Source organism: Rhineura floridana, chromosome 3 (assembly GCF_030035675.1).
Source record: "Rhineura floridana isolate rRhiFlo1 chromosome 3, rRhiFlo1.hap2, whole genome shotgun sequence".
NCBI lineage: Eukaryota > Metazoa > Chordata > Lepidosauria > Squamata > Rhineuridae > Rhineura > Rhineura floridana.
The window spans coordinates 199,810,903-199,831,298 of NC_084482.1; the positions used below are offsets into that span (position 1 = coordinate 199,810,903).

At 40.7% G+C, this 20,396-nt stretch overlaps 2 protein-coding genes across 2 annotated transcripts in view; one reads left to right on the forward strand and one right to left on the reverse strand.

Moving 5' to 3' along the window:
• LOC133378869 (zinc finger protein 572-like) overlaps positions 1-6,753 on the reverse strand; it is a 29,940-nt gene extending 23,187 nt beyond the window's left edge. Inside the window, exon 1 of the mRNA XM_061613483.1 lies at positions 6,746-6,753. Within this exon, the coding sequence (XP_061469467.1) occupies positions 6,746-6,753 (8 nt within the window). The remainder of the gene's footprint in view (positions 1-6,745) is intronic.
• Positions 80-15,264, forward strand: LOC133381063 (zinc finger protein 883-like). Its single transcript, XM_061619516.1, has 3 exons — positions 80-183; positions 7,778-7,924; positions 13,382-15,264. The coding sequence occupies exons 2-3, from the start codon at positions 7,918-7,920 to the stop codon at positions 15,262-15,264; spliced, it is 1,890 nt and encodes a 629-aa protein (XP_061475500.1). The 5' UTR covers positions 80-183; positions 7,778-7,917.
• The last annotated feature ends 5,132 nt before the right edge of the window (positions 15,265-20,396 follow it).

The following is a 20,396-nucleotide window of genomic DNA, read 5'->3' on the forward strand; positions in this document are numbered from 1 at the left end:
CCTTCGGCCACTGTGCTCTTTAAGGGTTAACAAACAAAAACAGGCCAGAAGGAAAGAGTGCAAGAGGGACTTCCCTTTCCTGTCCCGCCTTTTTGCAAGAAATGCAGTGTGAAAGGGCGAGAACCCCTCTTTCTTTGCAGTGATGTTAGCTGGGAGTTGCACGGAGGGAGCCTCAGTCTAAAGGTATGCAATTGGGGGCGGAGAGGGAGGTTGGAAGAAAGCGAGGACCCCCTTTAAGCACCCATCCCCAACAGTCTCGTAAGATCTGAGAATGCAATCCTGCCCTGGGTCCCACCTGCCTCATCCCCTGAGCTGGCTGTGTTTGGGGCCAGATCCAAGTATTCCTTGAGAACATCTGGATTTCTCGGGATAAATTTCATGATCTTAAGCTTTTGAGAAGTAGGCACTTAATACTGTAGTTAGAATGGAGCTAAGTAGTGAGCTAAATGGACTAATTCGTTATGGGGCAGCTTCATGTTTTTTCATTTGTTCTTTGGTTGAGCTTTGATAGTTTAATATTGAAGTTGTTCTTTCAATACCATTCTGACAGCCCTCCCCAGTTTCCTGTTCTCTTAGAATTAAGGTCTCGTTTAATTTAGAAAAGCAAAACCATGGCCCTGCCCTCATTTTTTAAAGGTACCCTGCCAGACAAACCGTTTAGCAAGTGATGTTTCTCCTGAAAATGATGCAAAGTGGTGGGAGCTACTTCCAGCTTTCTCTTCCTACATGCCAGGTGTAAGTTCCCTACTAAATCGGAGGGTATTATCCAGTTTCTCCCCACCATGCACCATTATAGCACATCCACACTGTACATTGAAAGCATATGGCTTGCTCCAAAGAATCCCAGGAGTTGTAGTTTATGAAGGGTGCTGAGAATGTAGCGCAGTGAGGAAAAACTATCATCCAGGATTGGTTGGGGGAAGCCATGTGCTTTAAATTTGGCTTGAATGTGCTTTCAGTGTTGTGGTCATACACTTCTATCATGTCTCCACTTAGTTTTTTTTCCTACAGCAAAAATGCCCAAATGTTGTGACTTTTCCGTAGCCTTGGTCATTTTCGTTGCCCTTTTCTGTATCTTTTCAACCTCTACAATACTATTTTTGCGGTCAGGCAACTAGAACTGTAGACAGTATTCGAAGTAGGATCACATCTTAGATTTGTGCAATGGCGTTATGATATTGGCAATTTTAGATCCACTAGGTGGCGATCATTGGAGCGAGCTCTGCTAACCCTGCAGCCTCTTCTATGAAAAAAGCCTTGACACGAACTCCAAAATCCTATCAAAAATATCTAACGGAATCAGGAATACCTCCTGCAGAGTTAGATCAACAGCAACACTTCTTATTTTGACAAAATTACCTTTTGCTGGACACATCACACATCGTGAATCAAATCAACTCGAAGATCTTAAAATGACGGCGAAAACATCAACATCATCAAAAAGTGAGTCAATACAATTATTAACCCCTGAATCAGAACAAGACCCAGTTACAAATCTCCTCTCCACACAAATTGCCTCCCTACAAAGCTCCCTGTTTCAAAAATGGGATGACAGCTTTAAGATCTTAGATGAAAAAATCTCATCCCTGGCAACCAAAATGGCCGACGTTACTAAAACTGCAGATGAGGCCTTAGAACTGGGCATTCAACACACAGAAGTGATCAAACACATTATTCTTAATCAAAAAGAAATATTAACTCGCGTCGATGACCAGGAAAATTGGGGCCATCACCGAAATTTAAGAGTGCGTGGGATCAAAGAATGGACTGATAATAAAAATATTATTCAGGTTTTAACAGCTTGGTGGTCATCAATCATGCCGGAAGCAGGCATTATTGCATCAGATATAGAACGCGCACACAGAAGTCTGGGTCCTCGCCCAAAAAATAATGCCCCTCCTAGAGATATTATAATTGCATTTTATAATTTTGCAAAAAAAGAAGAACTGCTTAAAATCGCACGTACAAAAAACCAAATCGAATTTGAAGGCAGCCCTGTCTTACTTCTACAAGACCTGAGCACTGCAACATTACAAAAACGAAAAGGATTTCGCCCTGCTACAGAACTTCTGAGACAAGAAGGCATTAAGTATCGTTGGGGCTTCCCATTTGCTCTAATAACAGAAATTGATGGCATACAACACAAAGCATCAACTAAGAAAGACATGCTAAATATATTAGCACTATTCAACATAAACTCTCCGTGGGACGAAGAAGAAATAGAATCAGATGATTTATTCAATATGTTACTTGACTGTGAAAACTGGAAATCCTTCCCTCACACTACAAGACGCAGAAGACGCCCAAGAATGGATATAGTCAGCAATCCAACTACTACTCAAAGAGCACTGAGATCCACATCCACCAGGAAAAAATGAACATTAACGAATAGAACAACATATGAATCATCGCACAAACAAATCTCTCAAGGACTAAACCGCAAATCTCTAATACAAGCAAAGGCTAAGTTGGTGCAATTTACTACAGGCTGGGGTTAGCAGAAATATAATGAGTTATTTAGTTAAAAATTTTCTCTATTTGCTACTATTCAAGCTTATACTATTTTTCTTCTTCTCCGAGGTAATAAACCTCGGAAATTCGACCGACTGATACAGGGCTGTCGTAGACAACACCTGTAAGCAGAGTTAGTTTACTCTGTCTTTCATTAGGTACGGGGGTTACATGTTGGGGGGGAAGTTATGTTTTACTTGGGGTTTTCAGAGCTATATCTTCAATACAAGTCATTATAAACGGTTAAACGCAGTAAAATTAAGATGGAAATGGAATGGAACTAAAGGATATTGGTATATTCAAGTGATCGAAACACTCAATTTAAATGTTTCTAATGGTTGAACTTAAACTGTTAACACTAAATGTGAGGGGACTGGGAGATGCTATCAAAAGACGGAGAGTTTCAGATTATATTAAAAATCAACAACCCTCAATTATATTCCTGCAAGAAATATATAAACCAAAATCTAATTATCACCTTCTTCCACATAAATATTTTGGTAAACAATTTTTAGCTATGGGAGGAAATCATTCAAGATGAGTAGGAATTGTCTTTGCTAATACACTTAACGTCCAAGTTCAAAAACAACAAATAGACCCAGAGGGCAGATATATATTCCTTTCTGGATTATTACAAAATCGTAACTTCACCCTAGCATCAATTTATTCTCCTAATACTAATCAGCTACATTTTCTATCCAAAACACTTTAAAAACTTCAGAAATTTGCTTCAGGAGAAATTCTTATAGGCGGGGATTTAAATATGAGCAGTGACCCTATACTAGACAAAAGCACAAGACCACCAATATCAATTACAAAAACATCATCTCCCATGCAGTCTTTATTACAAAAACACGGATTAATAGATGCATGGCGCCACATGAACACTAACATTAAAGATTACACATATCAATCTCCCAGATTTAAAACTTTCTCGAGACTAGATTATATCCTAGTATCTTTAAAACTCCTCACTAATATTACTAAAGCGGAAATATATCCCAGAATAGTATCAGATCATGCTGCAGTAGGAATAAATTTAAACGCCCTACAATACACTACATACAATTCAATATGGAGATTTGACTCTCTCCTTATCACTGACCGATCAGCCACTAACACACTACAGGAAAAGTTAAAAGAATATTTTGAATTTAACAATACCCCTGACATCACAATGAATATATTGTGGGATGCTATGAAAGCAACAATGAGAGGTCACTGCATAAATGAAATGGCTAAGAAGAAACGTCGCACTGACCCGATTAAAACTCAATTATTAACAGAGATAGATAGACTAGAATCTCAACATAAACAAAATAACTCAGACATTACATTTGAGGAACTACAACAGAAGAAGAAAGCACTGGAAGCTATAGATGCTACGAAAATAGCTAAATCTCTCTGGTACACTAAACAAAAATACTATGAATGGGGAAATAAACACTGTAGATTACTACCTCATACTCTAAAATCACGACATACCGCCACTACAATTACAGCAATCACACATCAAGAGAACTTCTGATATTAAAGAAATCAATAAACGTTTTATGGATTTCTACAATAAACTATATAGCACTACACCTATCAATGGAGGAGCTTCATAAATACCTCCTTGATTTTTCCCCACCCACCCCTTCAGATGCTCAAAAAACATTTTTAAACCAAGACATAACAACAGAAGAAGTATCTGCTGCAATCAAGAATCTCAAACACAATAAGGCACCTGGACCAGATGGCTTCAATAGCACATTTTATAAAGTCTTTAAAGACGTGATAACCCCACACCTAACACAACTATTTAATTATATTTGGTCAGGTGGAATTATTCCAGAAACCTGGAAAACATCCCGCATAATAGTTATACCCAAACCAAATAAAGACAAATCAAAAGTGGAATCCTACCGCCCAATAAATCTTCTTAACCAGGATCAAAAATTATTTACTTCTATATTAGCATGTAGAATCAATTCAATGATAACTGATCTTGTTCATGTAGACCAAACAGGGCTCATTAAAGGAAGACATATATCTGATCCCATCCGAAGATTGCTTAACATATTTCACGCCAAAACAAACAAAAAACCACTAGGTATCTTATCTTTAGACATATACAAATCCTTTGACTGCTTAAACTGGAATTATTTAATCAAAGTACTAGATAAATATAAATTAGGTAAAAGGATACTAAATATGGTAAATCGATTATATGACATCACTTCTGCAGTAATTCGCACTAATAATCTAGATTCTGATCCCATAACAATACACAGAGGCACGAAACAAGGTTGTCCTCTCTCTCCATTGCTATTTGCTCTTGCCCTAGAACCTCTAGCTATGAAATTACGCTCACATACCCAAATACAGGGCTACAAAATTAATATGACTGACAAAGAACACCTATTGAATTTATACGCAGATGATATGACTTTAATGTTAGGAAATCCATCACAATCAGCCTCACTACTTAAACTGACGCTTGAAACTTTCTCAGACATATCTGGACTTAAAATAAATTTCAATAAATCCTCTATAATGTTTTTTCATGTTGGTCCTCAAGACCAATTGACCACCCGCAAAATACTGGGAATTAATATATGTAACTCTGCCTTCAGATACCTGGGAATTTTGATTCCAAAAAAGACATCAAAACTGTTTTATATTAATTATCACCCCCTAATACGAAAAATGAAATCAGACTTAAATAAATGGAAAAAACTCCATATTAGGACGAATAGCGACCATTCACATGAAAATAATCCCCAGATTTCTCTATCTATTTCAAGTTCTCCCTCTTCTTATTACACACAATATTATTCGTAAATGGCAAAATATGATAAATAACTTCATTTTTCAAAATAAAAGACCAAGATTAGCAATGACATCATTTTACACACACACAAACTCCGGAGGTTGGGGACTTCCGAATTTATATTTCTATTACATAGCACTTCAACTTCGCCAACTTAGTTTCATCATAATGAAATCAAAAAAATCCTGGATTGGACTAGAGGAAACTATGTTATCAAAAGGCAAGATATGGAATTTACCTTTTTTACCAATTACTCACACCTGGATTAAAACTATTATTAATCCATTTACAAGATCCACATTCTCCATTTGGAAACAATGGCAATTAAAACTATCCTCAATATACTCCCCTCTAACTCCCCTACCTGCTTATCCGAAAGCAGGAGATGACTTTTTGAAAAAATATATAGGAATTGGGGAGGAGAAAAACTATTTTAGATTGAGAGATTTTTTCCCACAGGGTAACCCAATCACTATTCAACATCTAAAAATTGATATCCCATCCTGGAATTTAGATTGGTTTCACACATATCAACTACAAACTATACTAAAGGATCCTCACATCAAAACATACGCCACTAAAGACTTTACACCATTTGAAAAAATATTATTGGATAACGGTCACTCTGGTAAAGGAATAGTTTCTAACCTGTATAAAATATTATTAGAAAATGATATGGGGAAACTAACAGGTCTGAAAAACCAATGGGAAAAAGATCTGGGTTATCAACTGGAAACATCTGAATGGTCTTCTATTTTTCACTAAACACAATAAAACAATATCTGCAATACATAAAGAAACTATGTTGAAAACAATTCATAAATGGTACTATACACCAATACAACTCTCTCATATATCTTCATCAACATCTCCCTTGTGTTGGAGAGGATGCAATCAGAAAGGAACATATTTTCATCTATGGTGGAGTTGCCTGCAGGTCACCACATTCTGGACTTTAATACAGACTGAACTCAACAACATTACGAAAGAAAAGATACACTTAACACCGGAATTATTTCTATTATCTTTATTCAAAAATGAAAACAAATCATTAAAATCAAAACATCTGATATGTAAACTACTTATGGCAGCAAGACTAACAATATTACAGCACTGGAAAAATCAAGATGGACCAAACTTGCAAATCTGGTTTAATAAAATCTGGACGATAGCTTTACTGGACAAAATCACACTACACCTTCGATTTCTAAGAGGTGCTGCAAAACCAGAAATGTTCACGTCAATATGGTGGAACTATATGGAATACACCTCACAACGAGACTTACACATCCAACTTTCTCCATCTGCAAAAACTATCTGGTTTTCATAAACAAATAATAATATCCTTTAAATTACTTCATGTTTATATTGTACTCAATTGTTACTCACTAAAACAATCACTTCTATACCAATACTTACCTGTACATCTTCCATAACATAGCACATATACTGAATCCCAAAAAGAAAGGGCTCTATAGAAGAGGGAGGGGGGAAGGAGGAGGGATTTAAAGTTAAACTGTTGTATTTTTGTATTATACATTACCTATGTTAAATTACTGTAAAATCAATAAAAACAATTAAAAAAAACTATTGGCAATTTTATTTCCAATCTGTGACTTAATGATCCCTCACATGGAATTCACCAACTTCGTAGCTACAACATTTGTATCTTAATTCGGGCATCCGCTATGACCTCAAGGTCTCTTTCCTGGTCACCACCAGTCCAATTACGAATTTTTACTTGACTGTGCATCACTTTACACTTCCTTACATTTAATTGCATTTGCTCTTTAATGCCCAAGCCTTTTGGAGTTCCTCCCAATCCCCATTTGTTTTAACCACCCTGAACAATTTGATATCTACAGTAAACTTGGTTACCTCACTTCCCACTCCAAATCTGTGTCCTTTAGGAACAAGTTTAAAAGTTCAGGTCCTAATAATGATGATGGGGGGGGCACTCCTTACATCCCTCCATTGGGAGAACTATTCATCTATTCCTGCTCTCTCCTTCCTGATCTTTAAACACTTACTGATCCATAAGAGCATATTTCCTCTTATCCCACGATTTCTAAGTTTGGCTCCATGTTTGGTAATTCTGCCTTTAAGAATATTTACCATTACTTTTCCCAAAACAAATATTAAACTAACAGGCCTCTGATTTCCAGGATACCTGCTGTGTCCTTTTGCTTTTAAATTGTAATACATTTGCCAGTCCATATGGTAGCATGTCTTTGGGAGAAGGTACATATTTTTGTTAGAAGATCGGCAATGTCACATTTGGGCTGTTTTAAGACCTCTCGGATAGATGCCATCTATCTGTGATTATCTGTGAACGCTGAAGGAAAACGTCCCGCTTGCCCCGTCTCTCTTCAGAGTGTAAGTGGAGGGCAGATGATGTCCACACCTTACCTGGGAGCGTTAATGAAGAAAGCAATTATTTTCTTCTTCCAGGGACTGGTGACCTTTGAGGAGCTGTCCTTGCATTTCACGGAGAAGGAATGGGCTCAGCTGAATCCAGGACACAGAGCTCTATGCAAGGAGGTCATGCGGGAGATTGATGAGAAGGATCATTTCACCCTTAATCAATAGCTATGAAAGGTATGAATTCCTCTTGGTGGTGTTGCTGTATGTCCCAGCTGTGGGCTTCCAGGTTTTAGGAATACCAAGGAAACGATATGCCAGTTCCAGGTTTGCTTACAAGGAGAGTTTTACCGAGTAACTTCCAGTGCACAGGCGTACCCAATAGGTGGATCAGACTGCAAGATCCTGCACAAACGTTGACCAGTCTGAACACACAAACTGGGCAACTAGAGTGATATATATAATATACTTGTTTACAGGCACAGTGGTGATCTTATGTAAGTAATTAATTGCGACAAAGTGTTGGGTCATTGCTTTCTCAGCATAACACTTGATTATCTTATTAATAAGGCACGTTCTCAGGATGATACAGCAATAACTGATACTGCTAATAGGGGAAGCATCCAGGCATCCCAGAGCTAGTTTCCTAGCAGAGCATCAGACTGCTCCTTGGAATGTAAGCTCTTTAGCCCCTCAGATAAGGTACCAGGTGTGCTAGGCTCTGGAGAAGAGAGTACAGGCCTCCATGCCTAAAAGCGGCTATACATTTGCCTACAGGCCTAATACAGTTGCCAATGAGATCATTAGAAGGGTGCTGATGAACTTACCCTGGGCATAAATAGATTACAAGAGACCTGCTGGATGAAACCAAAGGCTTGCGTAGTCCGGGATTCTGTTTTCACAGTGGTCAACCAGGTGCCCATGGGGAGCTGATAATGGTAGCCATCTTAGCAAACAAATGCATCTGTCATGAGTTATTTATCTGGATTCTCTTTGTTGTGGCCAGGCGGGTCTCTAAGGTGAATACACCCAGGAGTAGCTGGCAGAGAGAGGGAGGGGCAAGGCAGCAGGTAGTTTGGGGCTGTGTGGGCACAGTGTGCCCATAGACCCTGACTTCCCCATTGCCTTGCCCCTCTCTCTTGCACCAAGAGACAGTGATGTCACTGCCAGGAGGCCTGATGGCTGGCACCCCTCCCAGTTGGCCACTCCTGGGTAGGCCAATAGATTTTCACTGTATAAGGCAGATTCACGTTTATATGTATTTTGCTTGGAAAAGGACATGTGAATTTGAAACCTAACCTCATTTTCTGACTGGAAGGAGATTGAGAAGACCTCTTTGTCCAGGGTTTTGCAGAGGGGGAGAAATATACTCAGGTGTGTGACTGGACTCCTCTGCGTTCAGGAATTAAGAATTAATTGTAGAACATGAATTGTTCCTCCTTCAGCATCGCCTAGCACAGAGTTCTCAATTTTTCTGTCCCTAGGGCCCACCTCGGAACCCTGAAAATTACTGAAGCCCATTGGTCACAAAGTGGTGGTGCAGCGGTTAAGCCAGTCACAAAATGGTGGCAGAAAGAAGAAAAATATGGCATACTCAGCTGGCAATTACTGACATTTTCTACCAATCCATTTTTGAAAATTGCTATTTTCTTTGCAATAGCGTTTACCTTGGGCAAGGAGTTCCATAGCTTAGCTTTCATCAAGGTGACGTTTGTTATGGAGATGCTGCAATAGCCTCCACATTTTCAACTCCTGGGAGGAAGGGAGGGGTGTAAATGCAATTATAAATGATAACATGATAGATTGACAGATACTAGATATTGGGCTTTTTCTGTGGAGGCCCCTCACTTGTGGAATACTTGGGTATCCTTCCCAAGCGATAGGTACGGCTGTGTTTGATTCAGTTATTTAACAGGCACTGAAGATCAGGTTGTTTCAAATTGCTCTTATTTGAGATGCTGGATTATTGATGATTGTCTTCTGCTGGTTTGAACTGTGTTAGTAATGCCTTGGTTAATCTGAGAGACTTCTTAAACGAGATTTTAAATATTTGCTCCAGTACTGTTTAAAATAATGGTATGTTATTGAAAGTATGTTTAATACCGATTATTTTTATGTGAGACTTCTTGGGAGGGTGCTTTACCTTAAAAGGCAGCCTAAATTGTTACTTCCGTAACTAACTGATGAAAGGAGAGGTTCAGGATAGGGTTCTTACTCCCTTCCTGGCACACCTGCTTCGCAGATCTGACCCACTGCGCATTTCAAGCAGAGCTTGGAAGTAACTAGTTACAAGTAACGAATTACTTGTAATTCATTACTTTTTTGAGTAACGAGTGGGTAATTCCTTTACATTTTGATTGTAATAGAACTAGGAGTAATTTTACTACTTTTGTGGAGTAATTGTAATGTTTCCAGAATTACTTTTGGGCATTACTTGGGGGAGAGCAGGGGAAGTCTTCTGCTCCTCTGATTTGTAGATGAAAATCATGTGCCTCAAACTGGGTTTCTGTGCAGTGTTGCTCTTTCCTCATGCTCTGTGGATGGGTAGGAGGCAACAAGGGAGGAGGCGGAGAGTGAGATGGGGTGGAGTGGAGAAAACAATTATTTTAAAAAACAGATAGTGGTGGTGAAGAATGGAGTGGAGGGGGAAATGATCCGGAGGTCAAGAACATGGATAAAGGAGGAGAAGGAGGCAGCAGCAGAATTGAGATAAAGAACTGTGGAGGTGAAAGATGACTGTGTGTGGGGGGGGGGGTTGCACTTGGCACACAAAGTGGCCTCCACCACCCTGTCTGGCTACTGTGCTGCATTTGCAGTATTTTAACTTTTTTGCATCTGAGGGGAAAATGTTTGCTTGAGTGTCCCTTAGTTGGTGGCAGGGTAGGGTCAGGGAGGTGGTTAAGTGAGAGAGATTATGCTGGCTGGCTGAGGGGGGGTTGCACTTGGTTTGGCGTGCAAAGATCTGAGTAGTGGCCTCAGCCTCCCTCCCCACCACCCTTACCAGTGGACAGACCACCATTTGCTATCTTATGAATAAAAATAATTATTCTACTACCTCTGTATGTGTTTGTTTATTTTTAATGTTGTTTTAGGCTACTTAGATGTGTAGCAGCCAAGGCCAGCACCTTGTAAGTAACTGAAATGTAATTGTAGTGATTACTTTGGAGGAAAAGTAAAGTAATCAGTTACTTTCAGAGCAATTGTAATTGTAACGGTAATTACTACTTTTTGGGGCCATGTAACGGTAACTGTAATTTATTACTTTTTAAAAGTAATCTTCCAAGCTCTGATTTCAAGTTATCCAGCAGAGCTGTCACCATTTCCTGCACCCCTTTTTCCCAGACAGGAAGACTCTCGGGGGCCCAATTCAGTACTCACAATTCTGGGATCCTACAGCACGCCCTGTGCGTCCCAGCTAGAGGCCTCTTTCACTTACTGTAAGGCCTAAAGCCAATACTCTCGTTCTGTCTCTGCCAGCAATCTGAAGAGTCAGCTTTTCTTTAGCACCTTTTACTCAGCAGCGGGGAACCCAACTGTCCAAGGCACATGGGATGTCGGATTTCCAATTATAAAATGATCATTAAGAACAACAGAGAAAGGGAAAGGAACAAATTGCTCAAAGCAGAATCTTGAAATAAAAGAAGCTCTTTAGGTGAAGTATCTGCCTGATCCTAAGTCACTACTTACCTCCAGGATGTCGGTCCTCTCAGGTGTAAAGCTGTTTGGCTGGTCAACTGCAGGCTTTTTTCTGATGGTGGATGAGGGACAAAGGCTGCATATCACAGCCCACCTTTTAAGGATATTTCCTCTCAGATAGGTTTAAGGCGCAATGGGCTTCCTTGGATCAATTAAACCTCAACTCATGTAGTGCAGGTGTGTGTGTGTTATGTGCCTTCAAGTTGATTACAACTTGATTATGGCGACCCTAAGAATCAGCGACCTCCAATAGCATTTGTTGTAACCACCCTGTTCAAATGTTGTAAGTTCAGGTCTGTGGCTTCCTTTATGGAATCAATCCATCTTTTGTTTGATCTTCCTCTTTTTCTACTCCCTTCTGTTTTTCCCAGCATTATTGTCTTCTCTAGTGAATCCTGTCATTATGCGTTCAAAGTTTCATCATTTTAGCTTCTAGCGATTTTTCTGGTTTAATTTGTTCTAACACCCAATTATTTGTCTTTTTCACAGTCCATCATATGCACAAAGCTCACCTCCAACACCACATTTCAAATGAGTTTATTTTTCTCTTACCCACCTTTTTCACTGTCTAACTTTCACATCCATACATAGAGGTCAGGAATACCATGGTCTGAATGATCATGACTTTAGTGTCCAGGGATACATCTTTGCATTTGAGGACCTTTCTCTAGCCTTCTTCTAATTTCTTGACTATTGTCTCCATTTTGGTTAATGATTGTGCCAAGGTATTGATAATCCTTGTCAAGTTCAATGTCCTCAATGTCAGCTTTAAAGGTTCATAAATCTTCTGTTGTCATTACTTTAGTCTTCTTGACGTTCAGCTGTAGTCCTGCTTTTGTGCTTTCCTCTTTAACTTTCATCAGCATTTGTTTCCTATCATTATTGGTTTCTGCTAGTAGTATGGTATCATTTGCATATCTTAAATTATTGATATATCTTCCTCCACGTTTCACATCTCCTTCATCTTCATCCAGTCCAGCTTTCCGTATGATATGTTCTGCGTATAGATTAAACTAATAGGGTGATAAAGTAAACCCGTCTCACATCCTTTCTGATAGGGAACCAATCGGTTTCTCCATATTCTGTCCTTACAGTAGCCTCTTGTGCAGAGTAAAGGTCGTGCATCAGAACAATGAGATGCTGTAGCACCCCCATTTCTTTTCAAGCATTCCGTAGTTTTTCATGATCTACACAAAGGCTTTGCTGCAATCTATAAAGCAGAAGGTGATTGTCTTCTGCAGTACCTTGGTCCGTTCCATTATCCAATGTACGTTTGCAATATTATCTCTGGTCACCTTTGTGGATGTATTCCATTTCTTGTTTGACAATTTCTAACTTTCCCTGGTTCATGCTTCTCATGTTCCATGTTCCTATTATATGTGTCGTATAACTCTGGACTCTCCTTTCGCATCTCTGCACATCAGCCTCTGGGCTTCCGTTCAGCTTTGACCCAGTGGCGTCATTAGTCACAGTGCTACTCATGCTCGTCTGTTGTTCTTCCCCAGTAGCTGGCTTAGAGCCATCTGACCTGGGAGTCTCATCTTCCAGCACTATCGCATACTGCAGGTAACAGAGAGCTAATATTTTGGGAGGGAGGGAGAGAGGGAAGGGGAGCTGCCCTCTGGGCAGAGGAAAGGACTATGTTTCTGTCAGACAGGATCCATCCTACCTTTGTGAATTCCAGCTGTACATAAGCATTGAGCTGCCCAGCTGAAATGGAGGAACAAGAGACCAGATTTTTGTCACAACCATCTCTCTCTGAGTGTCTTTTCACAACCTGTTACCAAGCACCTACAGCTAAAATAACTCTGTACAAGGCTTCAAGCTTTGACAGTTAATCAGAGAGCTTCGACTATTTGGCAGTATACAAATGTAATAAATAAATAAATAAATCTCTGATATCAGAGGTCCCAGAAATATGTTTTCAAAGTACAAATCATAACATATTCACAACATTTCTCCACAGCATTTTATCTCCTTTCCTTTTCATTCCACCAGGAGATGTCTGGGAGATCAAGGCTGAGGGAGAACCATCAGAAGTATCACTGGACAAAACTGAGGAGCAGGTGCAGGAACAGAAACTGAGGAGTCAAGATGGAGCAAAGAGACAAGAGGGGAAACCAACGCAGATGCCAGGAGATGAATTTGGAACTTCTCAGCGTGGTGAATATAAAATTCAACAGGAAACTGAATTGAAGTATGAATGCTTGGAATGTGAAAAGAGATTTCAGTACAGCTCAGATCTTACTTCCCATCAAAGATTGCATACAGGAGGGAAACCATATAAATGCTTAGAGTGTGGAAAGAACTTCAGTGACAGAAGCACCCTTAGTATGCATGAAAGAACGCATACAGGGGACAAACCTTATACATGCTTGGAGTGTGGAAAGACCTTTAGTCGGAGTGGCAACCTTAGAAAACATGAAAAAACTCATACAGGGGACAAACCTTATACATGCTTGGAGTGTGGAAAGGCCTACAGTCAGAGTAGCAACCTTAGTAGACATGAAAGAACTCATATAGGTGACAAACCTTATAAATGCTTCGAGTGTGGAAAGAGCTTCCGCGACAGTGGCAACCTTAATTCGCATCACAGAACTCATACAGGGGACAAACCTCATAAGTGCTTGGTGTGTGGAAAGACCTTTAGTCTGAGTAGCAGCCTTAGTAAACATGAAAGAACTCATACAGGGGACAAACCTTATAAATGCTTGGAGTGTGGAAAGACCTTCAGTGTGAGTAGCACCCTTAGAAACCATGAAAAAACTCACATAGGTGACAAACCTTATAAATGCTCCAAGTGTGGAAAGAGCTTCAGTCAGCGTTCCCGCCTTATTTCACATCAAAGGACTCATACAGGGGACAAACCTTATAAATGCTTGGAGTGTGGTAAGAGTTTCCATGACAGTAGCAACCTTACTTTGCATCACAGAACTCATACAGGGGAGAAAACTCATATTTGCTTGGAGTGTGGAAAGAGCTTTCGTCAGCATTCCCATCTTACTTCACATCAAAGAACTCATACAGGGGACAAACCTTACACATGCTTGGAGTGTGGAAAGAGCTTCCGTCGGAGTGACACCCTTACTTTGCATCAAAGAAGTCACACAGGGGAAAAACCTTATAAGTGCTTAGAGTGTGGAAAGAGCTTCAGTGACAGTGGCAACCTTACTTCGCATCACAGAACTCATACAGGGGAGAAACCTTACAAATGCTTGGAGTGTGGAAAGGCCTTCAGTTGGAGTAGCAACCTTACGTTGCATCAAAGAAGTCACACGGGGGATAAACCTTATAGATGCTTGGAGTGTGGAAAGACCTTCAGTCAGAATAGCAGCTTTAGTTTGCATCACAGAACTCATACAGGGGAGAAAACTCATATTTGCTTGGAGTGTGGAAAGAGCTTTCGTCAGCGTTCCCACCTTACTTCACATCAAAGAACTCATACAGGGGACAAACATTATAAATGCTTGGAGTGTGGAAAGAGCTTCAGTCAGCATTGCAACCTTACTTCACATCATAGAACTCATACAGGGGACAAACCTTATAAATGCTTGGAGTGTGGAAAGAACTTCAGACAAAGTAGCCACCTTACCTCACACCAAAGAACTCATACAGGAGACAAACCTTATAAATGCATGGAGTGTGGAAAGAGCTTTAGTCAGGGTAGTTTCCTTACTGTACATCAGAGAATCCATAGAGGGAACAAACCTTATAAATGCTTGGAGTGCGGAAAGACCTTCAGTAGGGGTAGCAGTCTTACTTCACATCACAGAACTCATACAGGGGACAAACCTTACACATGCTTGGAGTGTGGGAAGAGCTTCCGTCGGAGTGACACCCTTACTTTGCATCAAAGAAGTCACACGGGAAAAACCTTATAAGTGCTTGGAGTGTGGTAAGAGCTTCAGTGGGGGTAGCAGTCTTACTTCACATCACAGAACTCATACAGGGGACAAACCTTACACATGCTTGGAGTGTGGAAAGGGCTTCAGTTGGAGTAGCAACCTTACATTGCATCAAAAAAGGCACATGGGATAAACCTTATAGATGCTGGAGTGTGGAAAGACCTTCAGTCAGAATAACACCCTTACTTTGCATCAAAGAAGTCACACGGGACAAACCGTACAAATGTTTGGAATGTGGAAAGAGCTTCAGTCAGAATAGCACCCTTACTTCACATCAAAGAAGTCACACGGGACAAACCTCATATATGCTTGGAGTGTGGAAAGAGCTTCAGTCAGCATTGCAACCTTACTTCACATCATAGAACTCATACAGGGGACAAACCTTATAAATGCTTGGAGTGTGGAAAGAACTTCAGACAAAGTAACCACCTTACCTCACACCAAAGAACTCATACAGGAGACAAACCTTATAAATGCATGGAGTGTGGAAAGAGCTTTAGTCAGGGTAGTTTTCTTACTGTACATCAGAGAATCCATAGAGGGAACAAACCTTATAAATGTGTGGAGTGTGAAAAGTGCTTCAGTCACAATAGTTACCTTACTGTACATCACAGAGCTCATACAGGGGACAAACCTTATAAATGCTTGGAGTGTGGAAAGAGCTATCGTCAGCGTTCCCACCTTACTTCACATCAAAGAACTCATACAGGGGACAAACCTTACACATGCTTGGAGTGTGGAAAGAGCTTCCGTCGGAGTGACACCCTTACTTTGCATCAAAGAAGTCACACAGGGTACAAACCTTATAAATGCTTGGAGTGTGGAAAGACCTTCAGTAGGGGTAGCAGTCTTACTTCACATCACAGAACTCATACAGGGGACAAACCTTATACATGCTTGGAGTGGAAAGAGCTTCAGTAACAGTAGCAACCTTAGTAAACATGAAAGAAGTCATACAGGGTACAAACCTTATAAATGCTTGGAGTGTGGAAAGAGCTTCAGTCAGAGTGGCACCCTTACTTTGCATCAAAGAAGTCACACGGGACAAACCTTATACGTGCTTTTAGTATTGAAAGAGCTTTTATCAGAATGGCTACCGTGAGGCACATCAAAGCTTCCGTGCAAGGGAAGAGACATATAAATGCTTGCAGTGTGGAAATACTTTTCCAATGGCATTGGACGCCTTTAAAATTATACCACATAGATAAATCTCTATCCTCTATGTTGGAGAGGGTGTGAAGTCGTGGACTCTTTTTGCCACATGTGGTGGAACTGTAAACCAGTAATGAAGTTCTAGAATGTGATTTTTGGGGAAATCTGGGATATTACAGTGCAGTTGTTAGCTCTGAACGCGGCCTTGGCCTTGGTGTCCTACACTGGAGATTTGAACGCACCCATTGCGCACAAAGACCTGGTCATTCTGTTGCTAGCAGCAGCCCGCATGGAAATATAATTTCAATAGAAATTAGACAACCTTTCAGCTGAACGATGGATGGGCAGAGTGTGGAAAATAGAACTTTCTCAAAAAATTAATGCGACACGATAGAAAAGTTCACGGCATAGCAAAAACAGACAAATTTGACCATGTGTGGTACCTGTTCATAGATTATATTAACAAAACTCTACTGGTTTTCTCTCTCCCGTTATCCCATGTCTCGTTATGGAGAGGGTCTACCTTTCACACTAACCCAAAGAAACTTACAGAAGGGCAAAGAGAATAAAGACAATGGGTGAAAAGTAATTATAAAATGCTGTTTTGTTTTTAGTAAGGTTTGTATACAAGATTGGATTGTCAACATCATTTGTATATACAATGTACTCCATGTTTGTTGATTCGCTGTTCATTTTTCTGTATATCCTGAAAAATAAAAAAGATAATTAAAAAAAATGTGGAAAAACTTTAAGCAGAGTTCAGCTCTTTTTGTGCATCAAAGGATCCATACAGGGAAGCCGGGCTACCAACAGGATTTTCTGGGCTCGTAGATTGGGGCCTCCACTGCACTCCCTAAAGACACACATTTGCATAAAATGTACATACACTTTATGTCAAATGCAAATTTGTAGCCTCTTTTGCAGATGGGAGCGGAGCACCAAAAATAATCCAGGGGTCATACTCAAATAAGATATCCAACAGAAAGAATATCAACTGGTGAAGCTTTCCCCATAATTCCATACTATTAAAAGGCAGATTTTATTTATTTATTGCATTTATATCCCACCTTTCCTCCAAGGAGCTTAAGGTGGTGTACATGATTCTCTCGCCTCCGCATTTAATTCCCACAACAACCCTGCAAGGTAGGTTAGGCTGAGGTAGTGACTGGCCCAAAGTCACCCAGTGAGCTTCATGACTAAGTGGGGATTTGAACCCTGGTCTCCCAGGTCCTAGGCCAGCACTCTAACCACTACACAACACTGTCTGCCACATCATTATTATTAAGCAGACAGACCTCCAGTGGCTAGAGTGATTTAACAGTCAGATCCAACCTTCCATCCCTCTCTCATCTCCTCCTCCCCCATGGTCAGTTTTACCTATCCTAAGCATGATTACATGGGAGTAAATCCCACTGAACTCAATAAGCATGCAAATGATCAAACCTCCCCTCCTGCTCCCCTCCCCCTCCTCTTCCCCTATCCCTGCCCTTTCTCTCCTCCCATCCCCTGTAGTCGGTATCACCTATACTAAGCATGATTGCAGGGGAGGAAATCCCATTGAACTCAGTAAGCATTCTGAGCAAACTTGCACACGATTTCTTACCTCCTGGACTAAAAAACAGAGAAATTTGTTAATAGGCAAAGAAAACCCTTGCAGTTTAAGAACCTACCTATAGCCAATAGATATTTCTATCAAACTTCAAAAAGCAAGGAAATTGGGCAGCTATAGTGAATGCACCAGGGGAGCAGGAGACCTGAACTCCTCTCTGAGATATTGGACTGCCCTACAAATTTGTCAAAATGCAAACACAGTTTGGGTTGGTCTTTCACAGTGGAATCCACTTCCTGCATAGCTTGGAAGAGTTTGGTAAAATGCCTCTGAGCATATGGTGAGTGGTGGCAACACCTGCAATCAGCCAAAATAACAGAAACAAGATGTGTTGTGCTGATCTTGTTTTAGCAGGGAGGAAGCAACAATATTAAGACAGTTGATGTAGTTCAGATAGCCACTTTAAGTATGTTTTATTTACTTTGCAATTTTAGTGAAGTTTCCTATAATAAAGAATTTTATTTGGCTTCTATTTCTGTGAATGTGTAGAGTGGTTTAAGCATAGTAACCTGAAAACATGCATCTTAGGCAAGCCAAGTTTGTTTTCTCCATCAGCTAGAGTGATTGCTTAAGTAGGAACATATTATCAGTTTGATTTTACATCAAATTGCATTTTCAGATTCAACTGTTAATGCCTGCAGGATAGAAATAGAACATAACCTCTAGTTTGAAACACAAAAGGCTGCGTTCACCATCATATGACATTAAAAAGGCTTTGATATTAATAAAAATAAATTTGACAGATTTCTAGGATGAATAATGAGATAAATATAATTTTCTAGGTTAGATTCTCTGTAGAAACAGTAGTAACACAGGAAAGAAACAGTATGAACACCAACAAAAATACAAAAATAATTCTCCATCTTTGGAGATGGCAGGTGTTGCCACCACTCACCATATGCTCAGAGACACGTTTCCAAATTCTTCCAAGCTACACAGGAAGTGGATTGGAGTATGAAAGATGAACCCAAATTGTGTTTGCATTTTTATAAATTTGTAGGACAGTACAGTATCTCAGAGAGGAGGTCAAGTCTCTCACATTCACTATAAAATAATAATAATAATAATAAAATTTTATTTCTAAGTCGCCTCTCTGGCCGAATCAACAGCCACTCTAGGCGACGTACAGAAAATTAAAATACAACAGATAAATAAAAATACAACTTCAGAGTCTACTTAATCTAAACCCATCCACATCTTACCAAATAAAACTAAATTACCCAAAAGTCCCGTAGGCCCGCCTAAACAGCCAGGTCTTCAGTACTTGGCGGAAACCTACCAGGGAGGGGGCATGGCGAAGGTCACATGGCAGAGAATTCCAGAGGGTGGGGGCCACAATCGAAAATGCCCTCTCTCTGGCCCGCACCAGTCTAGCTGTTTTAACTGGCGGGACCGAGAGAAGGTCTTGTGAGGCTGATCTCGTCAGGCGGCATATTTGATGATGCTGGAAGCGCTCCTTTAGATAAACTGGACCGAAACCATGTAGGGCTTTAAAGGTTAACACCAACACCTTGAATTGGGCCCGGTAAACAACTGGTAACCAGTGCAGGTCTTCTAGCACTGGAGTGATATGATCACGGCGGCGGCTGTTCTTAATCAACCGTGCCACCGCATTCTGTACCAGCTGTAGTTTCCGGACCATCCTCAAGGGTAACCCAACGTACAGCACATTACAGTAGTCTAAGCGAGAGGAGACCAGGGCATGTACCACCCGTGGGAGCAGATGGACAGGAAGGTAGGGTCGCAGCCTCTGTATTAGATGTAATTGATACCAAGCTGCCTGGCTCACTGCCAAAACCTGAGCCTCCATGGACAGCTGGGAGTCAAGAATGACCCCGAGGCTGCAAACCTGGTCCTTCAGGGGCAATCTTACCACGTTTAGGACCAGGTCAATATCACCTAACCTCCTCTTGTCTCCCACAAGCAGTACCTCGGTCTTGTCGGGGTTCAGTTTCAGCCTATTACCTCCCATCCATTCACTTACGGACTCCAGGCACTTGGAAATGGTATCCACAGCCAACTCTGGTGAGGACTTAAATGAGAGATAGAGCTGAGTGTCATCCACATATTGGTGGCACTGCAACCCAAATCTCCTGATGATGGCCCCCAGTGGCTTTACATAGATGTTAAATAGCATGGGAAAGAGGATAGAACCCTGTGGCACACCACAATTGAGAGGCCAAGGGTCTGAAACCTCATCTCCCAGTGCCACCCGTTGGTGCCTGTCTGAGAGATAGGAACGGAACCACCGTAAAACAGTGCCCCCATTCCCATTCCCTCCAGGTGATCCAAGAGGATACTGTGGTCAACGGTATCGAAAGCCGCTGAAAGATCCAGAAGGACGAGG